Genomic DNA, 12,257 nt, shown 5'->3' with positions numbered 1-12,257 from the left:
CGAACCATTTCTGGGAGCTCTAATCCGGACGAAAGACGGACTCGTCTTCCCCTCCGAGAGGGTTCAGAACATGCTTTTTCATATCCCTCAATATGTAGCCAGTCGGGAGGTGACGGTACGCAAAGCCATGTGTTTTGCTAGGGTTGATGGCGTTGTGCATTTACTTGGTTCCCCACGTGCGGCTGCGCATGCATCCCATGCAAGAGTGGCTCAACAGCCAGTGGTGTCAGGCCAGCAGACAATGGGAATATCTGGTACTTGTCTCGCCAGCCCTCGTTCTCTCTCTGCAGTGGTGGTCAAGGGAGAAACTTCTGAAGGGGAAAACCTTCACCATCGCTGCAGTGTAAGCCACTCTCACAACATTTGCATCTCTCACGGGGTGGGGGCTTACCCGCTTCAGCAGACCACGCATGGAGTGTGGTCCCCACAAGTAGCATCCAACCATATAAATTTACTGGAGCTATTAGCGGTGTTCAAGGCATTGAAAGCCTTTCAGCGTCAACTGCAAGGGAAGACTGTGCTGATCCTAACAGACAGCAGTACAGCCATGTATTACCTGAACAAACAGGGGGGCACACACTCTCGGGCTATCCAAGCTGTCCCAAAACATTTGGATATGGGCTCTCAAACACAATGTTTCTGTTGTCCCAACATGTTCCTGGGGAACTCAATCTTCTGGCAGACGTACTCGGCAGAGATTTCCCTCTGCCCACAGAATACAAATGGCGTCTGCACGAAGACATTGTGTCCAACGTCTTCGCAGAATGGGGCTTCCCAGAGATCGACCTGTTTGCAACTCGGGAGTACGCCCAATGCCAAGACTATGCCTCCAGGTACCCCCAGAACCGTTCCAAGGGGAACAGTCTCTGGATAACCTTGTCAGGGAAATTTGTTTTTACGCTTTCCCGCCCCCTCCCCACCCCAACTTCCCTTCTCAACAAGATAGTGCACAAGATGCACCAGGAACCAGTGACCTTGATACTGGTGGTCCCCATGTGGGCCCGCCAACCCTGGTTCGCGCATCTAATGGAAATGTCCCTCTCCCCACCAGTAAAACTACCCTGCCCATACAACATGTTGTCTCAGGAGAGGAGGGGAGACCATACACCCATGCCCACAAACTCTGAACTTAGCAGCTTGGCTCCTGAAGTCAGAGTTTGGACACCTACAGCTCCCTCAGAGATGCATGGACATACTCGGGGAAGCTAGAAAACCTAACACACGGTATTGCTATGCCAGCGAATGGAACAGTTTTGTCATCTGGTGTAAATCCCCATGGGCGTCAATTCCATCGATTGCTCACCCACACACATTGTGCTGTACCTAACCCATCTGTTAAACACTGGGTTGGTCTTAAATTCCCTAAAGGTTCATCGGGCTGCGCTTTCAGCCTACACCACATCACAACAAAAGGTGTTGTGGTGGAAGATACCAGTAATTAAGGCCTTTAGGGGTTAAGAGGATTTATCCTCCCATTTCTCACCCAGCTCCTGGATGGGATCTAAATGTGGTTTTAACCAGGCTCATGGGAACTCCCTTCGAGCTAATGCATAAAGCAAGTCTAAAAGACCTGACTTATAAGACAGCCTTCCTAGTGGCGATCACTTCTATCAAAAGGGTTAGCGAACTACAGGCCCTTTCTGTTCTAGACCCTTTTGTGACAGTCCACAGGGATGAGTTAGTTCTGCGCACTCATCCCAGATTCGCGCCTAAATTCATCTCTAAGTTCCATGTGAACCAATCGATTGAACTACCTATCTTTTTCCAGAATCCCACTACCATGGCCGGAAGAAGCCTACACACACACTAGATATGCGCAGGGCAGTCATGTTCTACCTGGAAAGAACTAAACCACTGAGGAAAACGAACCAGTTTTTCATTTAAGTGGCAGCTGGTAGAGCGGGGGACCCTGTCTCTAAATCAGCTATCTCAAGGTGGATTGTCAAATGCATCACACTGTTACGCTCTTGCTAAGAGAGAACTTCCCTTCAAACCTAGAGAACACTCTACTCGGGGGCACTGGGGCTTCCATAGCATTCATTGCAAATGTTCCCCTAGAGACCATTTGCAAAGCGGCAACCTAGAGTTCTGTACACACCTTTACAAAAACGGTATTGCCTAGACACTCATTCTAGTTCTCAGGTGGGACAAGAAGTACTAAGACATCTTTTCTCTACTGTTCCTTCTCACAACCCACCTCCAACTCCGGGTACTGCTCGCTAGTCTATGCAAAGCATGTGATTCTAAGCAGATGAACAAGCATCAGAAGACATGCATTACTTACCGTAATAGCATTTCTGATGATTGTATCTGCTTAGATTCACATGCGCCCTCCCTACCTCCCCGCCCTGGGTGGAAGGAACATAAACGTCTTACTACTTTCTCTCTTTATGTACTCACCATAAGCCTTGGGCTCCCTCATGGCAGAAAAAATACAATCGGTGGGACCTTGTCGCGTAAGGGATTTTGGGTGCACTACACGTCACAATGGGGATAGTGTTACAGACACACCTATTCTGACGTCCCCTTTCGGTCCCCGAAAGACGAGATGCAATGCTCGGCAGTTATCACTGGATGTCGGACCATATGCACAGCATCTGAATCTAAGCAGGTACAATCATCAGAAAAGCTATTACGGTAAGTAATACATGTCATACACTTCAATACTGTACATTCTGAGTTTCGTATTCAGACAAGACCCTTTTGGGATTGCCCACAGACACAACCTACAACCACAGGTGACTTCAATATCAAGGGTGCTGGGGACATTAATATCTTACTGTTGGCATTCAGAACACTCTTAAAAGTTGGTAATAGGCAAAGATTATTGGAACACAAGAGATCAATATTCTTAAGCAGGGCAAATACGTATAGATTGCAATAGAAGAGTCATTCAATTCAATAGGCTAAGCCAAAGTCAATGGGCAAAAGTCTTTGTAAAGGATGCAGCACTTCAAGAAAGTAAATGGAAAAGTGTTTGCACAAGTTCTTAGGAGTCTTTGATAAAAAAAAGAAGAATCAAATGTAGGGCCACAAGCTGATTAGACTTGTGAGTTGCAGAAGTTACAAGCACTTCTACAGTAAGAGGTAATTTCTCTTAGACTTGTTTTAGAGTACTTGGGTAAAGAAGAAAAGATTCAGCTGAAGACTTCTGTTCCTGTGCAGCTCTGCAGATCTCACTGTTAGTGGGCCTCAGTCATGGGGACAAGAGGGAGGACGTCCGGGGACTCCTGCACTGTCAAAACTGCCAACCGGCAACTTCACTTTCAGTGGCTGTTTCACGTTTCAGCTTCTCGCGGCTACCGCAAATAGCAACAAGCGTGGTTCCTGGCTGTCAAGGTGGACTTTCCTTGCGTCTGAGGTCCCACACTCGGGGGAGGGCGGGGGGGTCAGGCTTGGTCAATCCTGCTTCATGGGAGTTCGGAGGATCTTCCAAAAACTTTAGGCCAGTGAAGAGCAACACACACAATCTGGTGTTCCTCTCCCTGGCTATTCGGTTTCCTGCAGCAACTCTGAGGAAAATCAACCAACTCCGAGATGGATGTCCACGTGGCTTACTTTGTAGTTGATTGGTCCCACCAACTCAAAGGGAGAGGTGGGGGGCTTCTGTCGATACAAACTTGGCAAGTGGGCACTGCAGCAGGGCTTCACAGGGCAAACCAACGGTCAAGGAGTTGCAGCAGGCGTCCACTTCAAGCTCTTCCGTCCAGTGGTCGACTCTGCCTTCCAAGCCAAAAGACTTGCCTTTTATTCAGTTCTCTCCCATTCATCCCAGCCTAGCTGTCACTCGCCCAGCAGGGTGGCTGTCCTTGCCGGACAGCCAGCCAGCCAATCACCAGAGTGCATTTGGGTCTCCAAGGAGACTAAGCACAGGGAGTTTCGGGCACCTCCTTCACTTCCTGCCCACCCCAGATATTCGGGCGGCAGAGGCGGTCTTCACTCCTGAAGCCCACAAAGGCGAATGAACAGAGACCAAACCTGGTTTGGCGCGCAGAGCAAAATTCTAGAAGGACCTTTCCACAAAGCAATGGCGAAAAAGACTGGGACCTGTTTTTACAGAGGCGGCTCAGACGCCATCTTGAAAAACATGGCTCCCGCGATTTAACGTTACCAGCGCTGACGGTCGTAAAATCATGCTAGTTGTAAAACCACTGCCACCAGCCATTCTCAGAGGAAAGGGTAGCATTTGACTGCTACACGAGTACTATCAGAAGATAGGTTGTGCTGGGTCTAGGAATTTAAGACTAGTAAAGTCAATTTCACTTTACTTACTCTGGGAAACAGTAGTTTATCCCAGGGAAGGTATTTAAACCTTGAGAAAGCCTGAAAAGGCTTCCCTTTGCCACTGCACTGAGGGTGCTGTGTGACCCAAATGAAAAGATGATGCCTATGGAGTTTGTTACACTCCATAACCAAAGGAAACAGAAGAGTAAAACACATATCAAAATATGTGAGAGTGGGGAAAAGGCTCACGCTCTCTCCAGTTAAAAAAAAAAAATGTAAGTCCTCAAAATCCAGCAAAGTTGCTGGGGTTCTCTAAGGTGAAGGGAATTAGCATCTTTATGAGAATTTTCCCTAACAATGACCCCCACTGATTGAAACATGTCGGATTAGCCTGATAAAGAACTACTGCACATGGTATATGCTCAAATGGTCGTACTCATTGTCCCACAAAATTTAGATTGAAATAGGGGTCAGAATAGTTTTGTTCATACTGTTATATATGTCCAGTGCTGGCAGTATATGAAAAATGCATACTACTGCACCAGTAAATATAACACTACTAGTCACCCAAATTCAAATCATACGAATCACTTCATAAAACTATTCTCTAAAATCAATACAAAAAGTGCAGGTATATAAAAATTGTCAAAAAAAAAAAAAAATAGAAACAATTTGTGTAGCAGTGGTGTCTAACATCGAATAAAAATGTCACTCGTATAGAATCTTATTAAAATTCATAAGAATGTATCATTGAGTGTTAAGCAAATCATTCATAAAATCCTTCATCAAATGCAACTAAAAAGACAAAATGCATTATTTCAATGGATCGGATGAAAAATTCATCAAAGTTCACAATTTCAAAATTCAGAATAGGCACTAACAATCTCAGCGGTTAGGATCTGTCGCTGTTTGTCTTGAGAATCTAAATAATCGTATGCAATTGTTATCTGAGAGCACAAAATGTTGAGGTATGGATAATTAACAGTTAAAAAATACATAATGTTCATCCACATTGAGGCCTGCTGGTTTGAGGGTTTCGTAATGAATTATAAGCTTTGCCTACAATTGTCTTAATTTCAGCTGTCTATTCCCACCTCATAGTTACTTGGGGATGTGCACTAGTCCCATCATGCCATTCCCATCTTTTTTTTTAAATGATGTTCAAGGAAGTGAACTGCCATCGTGTAGTTAAAATCAGTATTTTTTATTGCTCTATAATGCTGAAGTATTCTAAGTTTCAGCGGACAATAGTAGAACCGATGTATCATTCTAAAAGGTAAACAACAAATTTAGAGATGCAGATAATCCTAGGTTTGAAGGTACACATTTCACACCTGGGCATGGTTATATATTTGGCTTTAGAGACAAAATTACACATTTTACATGTTTTTGCAAATGTAAAAGCAATTCGTTCTGTGAATGCCAGTTAACCATCCATTCTGACTACTGCACAGAGAGTTATGATTGGACAATAATATAGAAGTAAGCAAGGGTGCTTTAGTAGAGGTTAACAAGGGGTGATTGGGCAGGTCTCTGTCAATCAACAAAACTGGTCAGTGTTTTTTAAGAATTGATTTCATCTTATTACTGGTGGTTGTAAGTGGCAAAGCGAATGTCTTCAGAATTCGATTTTCTGGGTTTAATGGCTTTATCACACTTCAGTTCTTTTCTGTCCTTGATTTTAGCTTCATCAAAGGCTTTGATAACCTCCCGTGGGGGTAGCCATGTTGAAGAAACCCCTCATAAATATTGGCAGACTCATTGAGAACATTTTCTTCTGAGGAACAATTTCTGTGAGCTCGCAGAAATTCCCTGTATGGTATTGATTTAATTGAGGGCGCTGGCTGGTGGCTAGCTGCATGCAGAAAGGAGTTGCCACTGGTAGGTTTTCTGTAAAGATCTGATGCAAGTTGATCATTGACAATCTTGAACTTGATATCTAAATACATCAGTTCAGTAGAGCTGGTGGCCATGGTCAATTGCAAATTCAAATCATTATGATTTAAACTAGATATATATTTTATCAATTTATCTTATTTGGGTAGGAGGTACACGCTGGCTCCATCCACCAGAGAGTTGGTGTTGTCCATTTGAAGTTCAACTAGTTTGGTAATACACAAGCCGTTTTGCTGCCCTGTCTTAAGCTTTTCACTTGTTTATAAGTAGCCCACCATAGGAAGGTTGACCCATCTGATTTTAAGACTAGTGTTGTAGCATGTTTACCCTTGGTCTCTGAAGGTTCCTTGGAAGAGGGAGCTATTGGTGAAATCTATCTTGAGTACAGGTGCTTCATAATTGCCGATGATTTGGTTGCTTAAATTGATCTAATAATTTCCGTTGCGTGAAGTGCATTCAGGGTTGAACATTTCAGGATTTGGCTAAAGGTATTCTGTACATGAGCATCTATAATGATGGGGACATTTCTGTGAAGAATTGTCTCAATGTTTTTGGATTCCATACATCACTACGTAGAACAAATGGGATCAGAAGCATTTGGGTTCTTTAATTGGGCTAAGAAAATGTGTAATGTGGAGAGGTTTCTAATCTGTTAGTCCCTCCTTTCAAGCTGGGTTGTTAGCTTTTATACACTTTCAATAGTACAATGGTGTGGTGATAGATTTGGAGACACTACAGAAATACACGCAACAAAGTTTTCGTTTTTTCTATATGGCTCATGCTGCCTGACTGCTGTTGAGTACTTTGGGGGAGGGCGTTTCAGGAAATAGACTAACAATGCAGTTATCCTCTGCAGTTTATCTGGCTTGATGTTGCGTCTGGTAAAGTGAGGCTATGGTGTGGCTTTCGATGGCCTTGTTTATAATGGCTGTCGGTGGACTTTGTAACTGGAATAGACGGAAGAAGTTAAATGTGGCTGAGGGCCAAAGATCCGATGCAGAAGAAAGAGTCATCGTATTCTCTGCAGTGTTGGGTGCTTGTCTGATTTCCAGACTTCAGAGGATGATGCAGGCCCAATCATTTTGTTTTCAACCCTCTGAAGTTTGGTTTCACAACGAATATCAACAATATTGAGATTGCCACTGTGAGTATGAGGGGCATTATGTGAAGCTTGGTAAGTAGTGGCATGGTGTGACGCAAGTGTTGGAAGACTGGTTTTGTGACGTTAATTTGTGAAATGAAGGTCTGGTTGCCCTCGATCACAACCCCTGGGTCAGTGGGTCTGCAACCCACAGGTCTCCAGGTATTTTGTACTATGACTCCTGTTATCACTCACATGACCTGTGCTGGCTAGAACTGATGGGGGGATGGGGGGGTTGTAGTCCAAAACACTTGTAGAGCCTGAGGTTGACCCTGCCCCAGGTTATGCACTTTCAGTGCAGGGTGCATTGTGGCTATGGACCACGAAGAGTTGGGGAGGTTGCTTTTGGAGACTTTTTTCTCCTTTTTTAATTAGTCATCTAATTTAGCATGCCCATGCTGGCTCACTGCTGCTTGCGCTTTCAAAGTTATAGGTGTAGTGGGCAGCAAGGTACATAATTTGCACTCGCCACTAGCCATTGACTAGTGAGATTTGAATCTTGGCGATTAAGAAATGGTGTGGTGTGGATGTATATAATTTAGGTGGAGAGTGACTTATGTTTGGCTAGTTGCTTGCATCTTGAACTTTGTACTCTTGCTTGGCAGTCAGTATTCAGTATCTGTGTAGAATTGTATTTGGCAAATGTGGTTATTTGAATGTTGAAATAGATTTGGGCTATAGGAGATGGTTTAAAGCAATTAAGTTCGCTTCTGATAGTAAGATGTTTATTTTGATTTGGAAGACTAGATGTGACGAATGAGTGGTGTGGGGCCTCCGATCCCGGCTACCTCTGGCCTGTATTTGAGAAGCAGTATGTGGTCAACTACAAAAGCAGCAGAAAGCTGGAGTTGAAGGGTGCACGCTTAGATTGCCCTGGGCATTGAGCTTTTCTTCTGAGTGGGATGGTTTCTGTTCCTAGACATGAAGTGATTACAAAATAATTCTGAGACAAATGTGTGGTGTTTGGCTACCTACGATTCCTCAAACTGTTGCTCTGACTTACCACAATTTGCAACACACAGCATTAGGGTGAGAGCATTCATTTTCAACTTTTTCTTTTCCTGTTGTGCTAATTTATCGTTTTCTGTAGCTGGCAGAAAATATAATCTTATGGTTTGTTGGGTTATATATGTAGATATTAAAACCTATTTTATGAACTTAAATTAGCATATTTAGTACAAATGGTGCCATGCAGCTATACATCTAGGCTACTTTCTTTGACAAATTGCATGTTGATGTACATCTGGCACACCCAAGAATAATTTATGGAAATCCACTTCAGTGTTAGGGTTGCTTGCCAAATACGTTTGCCCCTGATTTCAGAATGGTACTTGGGTGGTAAACAATGTTGGAAGTTCTGAGTTTGCTCTGGCCAATCCAATTTTCAATGTTCAACAGCTTGGCCAATGCCGTTGGCCCCAAAACTGGAGCTGTTAAAAATGTTCTGCTCTCATTTGGGCCTCTTGTTAATGTTACTGGATAATCTGTAGCTGTGCATCCTAGGTTCCCATATTCTTTCTGATAATTTTGACCTAGCAAGTGAAGATTAATACCCATTCAAACTCAATGAGAAATTGACCCTTTGTTATATGTAATACTTGTGAATTTCATGCAACTTTCCAGTTTTAAAAGCAGATACTGAATTTAGAGATGTCCAATTTGTGCTTTTGTGACCTATGATAGTCCTTTCAAATTAAAATAATGTTTAGGAACTTAAATGTGCACATTTACACGCAGCAAAAGCTTGCTCTTTGGAAGTAAATCCATGAGCCCTTAAAAGCTTAAGTTTGGTCCCAAATTTTGACATAACTAAAACTGAACTTTAGTTCCTTCAGCTTTCTTTGCTGAGAGACTCGCATCTAAGTTATGGGGCACCACGAAGTAGGCTTCACTTCCTGCAATTTAGCAATATATAAAAGGTATTGCGTTTTATATTGGTAGTGCAGCTTTACAGAGCAGCATATAGGTGTGTTGAATGTGATCTCAGTAATGTTGTCTTTTTGTTTTTTCAGATTCTTGGTTGGAGTGTGATGATTTGAAAGGTCCGTATTGCTGGTGCCATGAGACGTTTGGAGTTCCCCCTTCAGAAATTCATATTGTGTTTTGGGAAAGGAAAAACATTAAACATATCAGTGAATTCAAAGCAAAATTCCAACATGAACATGCAGAGTGTCTTCCACTTAGCTATGCACAATCCATTTCTTCTAACCACTGTGATGAAGTACATAGAGGTGCACCTACTGCAATGCCCAAAGATCATATTTCTGATATACCATCAACCATGTCACAACATGTCACAAGTGGTGAGGTGGAAAGTTGTTTTGGTTTTAAGAATTTGAAAGAGGATGATGTTATAACCCTGACTCTTGTGGAAGTTCCAACCAGTTCTATGGAGAGCCCTCATGAGAATCACATGGTCATGGGAATGGGTGATATGCTGGCAACCTGTGCACTGCAGCAACAAGAAAAGGAATCTGCTTCTTTACTAACTTCATGTCAAGGGAGATCTTTGAATACTCTGATAGTAAATGACAGTGAGGAGTCTCAAAATCCTGTTATGTGCATGCTGTCTGAAAAGTCTGACCCAAAGGCTTCTACGGCAGCTACTTTTGAAAAGCATAGCACTTACTTACCTCCAATTGTACATCCTCCAGAACTGTCCAACGTTGAGACACAGAAACATGTTGGCAATTCAGTTATTACACACAAAGACCCCCCGTTTAGTCCAACTCAGGGAAACAATATTGTTAATACGGTTGTGCAAAGAAATACTGATTTAAAACAAGCTTGTAAGAATATAGTGGAAAATGGAATTGCAAATCATTCCCCGGTAGTGTCGAAGAATCTCAAGAAAGGGTTTGCATCAAATTGGGTAAATGGTTTAATTGGCAGGCACTCTGTTCTTCCATCTAGTCTTATTGTTTCAAATCAGAAGCCTGGATCAGGTAAAGCAGTAGACCGTATTCCTCAAGTGTCTGGTGGACAGGGAAGATATTCAAAACGGACTCCACTAAAAGCAACATGTGGGCAGCTGCTTGAGAAGGGTCCCAGTAATTTTGGTGGTTTTACTGCCAAAACCATTAGTAGAAGCACTAACGGCGAAAGAGCAAGTCCGTCAAAGGAGTGTGGGAAATTGTCATGTTCAAGTTCAGCAAATATCACTTCACCCTTGGAGCATTTTACTTGTACAGAGCAAAGTTTAGGTAGTGTAGTTTCACCTTCTGCATGCAAATTTGGAGCTTTTCAGTCCGTCTCAGAGAAAAGCATATCACATGCTCTCAATGAGTCCTTGAAGCATGCACACATTTCAAATGGGCATCAAAAATTGGCACAAAAAAATGGCGATTCTGGCAGAGAGCATAAAATCCATAGACTTCGCTTAAAACTGTTAAGAAAACTTAAGGCTAAAAAACATGAATTGTCATCTCTTGATATGTTAGCAAATGAACTAAAGGATGGAAATTCTGTAAGAAAACTATTGAAAAATCCTTCCCACCCTGAATGTACTAGCAAGCGTGAATCATTGCACGACCTATTGAAGGCATTGCAAGAACACATTGATAACGTAGACAAGGAGTCTGTGTACACCATGAGTTCTAACAATTCCTTATGCAGTAGCCCTGGTGATGCTGAATTCTTAGCAGATTTATTGTCTCCTGCACCAATCCCTTCATTGGAAATGAGAACATTTGGAGAGGATGGAACTAGGTTGTTGGAGATGTTGGTGGAGAAAGATAATGGAGTATCGCTACCTACGCTGTTGTCAAATGGATTACCTTCTACCATTGACCCAGGCAATGGCCATAATGATTACTACCCAAAAGGAAAGGGGTCTGTGGTTTGCAGTAATTCAGTAGTCAATGGATCGAGTTTCAGCTACTCTAATTGTGACAGTTCAGTGAAGGAGGATGTCCTGGAAGATCTCTTATCCTCCTCATTTAGCTGTGTTGGGGATGATACTGCATTATGTCACTTTGATGAACATTTTTTTGAAAGCGGTTGAAATGATTCATATTTGTTTGAACCGTGAATGTTTAGCCTTGCCCATACATATTTCTCAGAATTTGAAACTCTTAATTTATTGTAGTCACTGGTCCTGAATATCAAACTAGTCTCTGGCCCGGAATGTCCTCCACTTTGTCATAATTGATGTATATGATAAAAATGTATTTTATTCTTATTGTAAATAATTTGTTCATAGATTTGTATGTCTCTAAACCTGTTTCTCCAGCTAGGGGGAATGCTGTTCATTAAAAGTTCTCATGGTATTTTCAGAGACGTATTTCTTAGTAGTTTTATTTCAATTTACAAACGTTCTATCCTTATGTAGGGTGTCAAATCATCATATTGATATCCTGTCCCCCTGCACCCATTTGTTTTTAGTACCCTTATCAAATCATCTTGGATCTGTTCCCCCCCTTAACTTTAAGACAGTACATTTTTCCTCTTGCTCCCCTGCCTTTCCAATTGCCTTCGAAGTGTGCTGAACTTAACATACTTTTATTTCAGGCACTGGTCCCAAGCTGTGTGGTTCTCAGTAAGTATCGTCTGTTCTTTTACCCACATGCACTTCTGGGACTACTCTGGTAGGCCTGGTTTTCCCCCCAGACAGTTGTGAATTGAAGAATATCACCTAGACTTCACAAGATCTTTATTTTTAATTTTATTTAACAAATGACAAACTAGCACAGCAACTTTACAGGCCAGGCCAAACCCTAGCACATTGAACCAACAACAAACCTCCCACTGTCTAACATCGTTCATATGGTGCTTTTGTCTTCCGTCACCAACATGCTGCACCCAAACACAATGCTTCAGCCAAGCAATTTTTGAGTGCCACTTTCTTCGGGTCTGTCCCCCCTGCAGGGGAAAAAAAAGTTCTGCCTGACTTGAACAATTATCTTGAACCCAAGAGGTTAATCTTTGTAAACCAGATTACTGACGGCCCCCTACTCTCCTCACACCTTAATCTCCTACCACCATTCACTACTCAGAA

At 42.6% G+C, this 12,257-nt stretch overlaps 1 protein-coding gene across 4 annotated transcripts in view; it reads left to right on the top strand.

Moving 5' to 3' along the window:
- The window catches only part of USPL1 (ubiquitin specific peptidase like 1), a 462,937-nt gene that overhangs the window by 411,170 nt on the left and 39,510 nt on the right, over positions 1-12,257 (top strand). For 2 of the 4 annotated variants that reach the window (XM_069639223.1, XM_069639222.1), the window contains one exon: positions 9,274-11,535. The exons of the other annotated variants lie outside the window; for them this stretch is intronic. In XM_069639223.1, coding sequence (XP_069495324.1) covers positions 9,274-11,264 — 1,991 coding nt within the window. In that variant the 3' untranslated portion in view covers positions 11,265-11,535. Of the gene's footprint in view, positions 1-9,273; positions 11,536-12,257 lie in introns of those variants that run through there. 4 annotated transcript variants of the gene reach the window in all.

The sequence above is a fragment of the Ambystoma mexicanum genome, chromosome 7q (assembly GCF_040938575.1).
Source record: "Ambystoma mexicanum isolate Mex_15411 chromosome 7q, UKY_AmexF1_1, whole genome shotgun sequence".
Taxonomy (NCBI): Eukaryota; Metazoa; Chordata; class Amphibia; order Caudata; family Ambystomatidae; genus Ambystoma; species Ambystoma mexicanum.
This window is presented reverse-complemented; position numbering and strand designations above follow the sequence as displayed.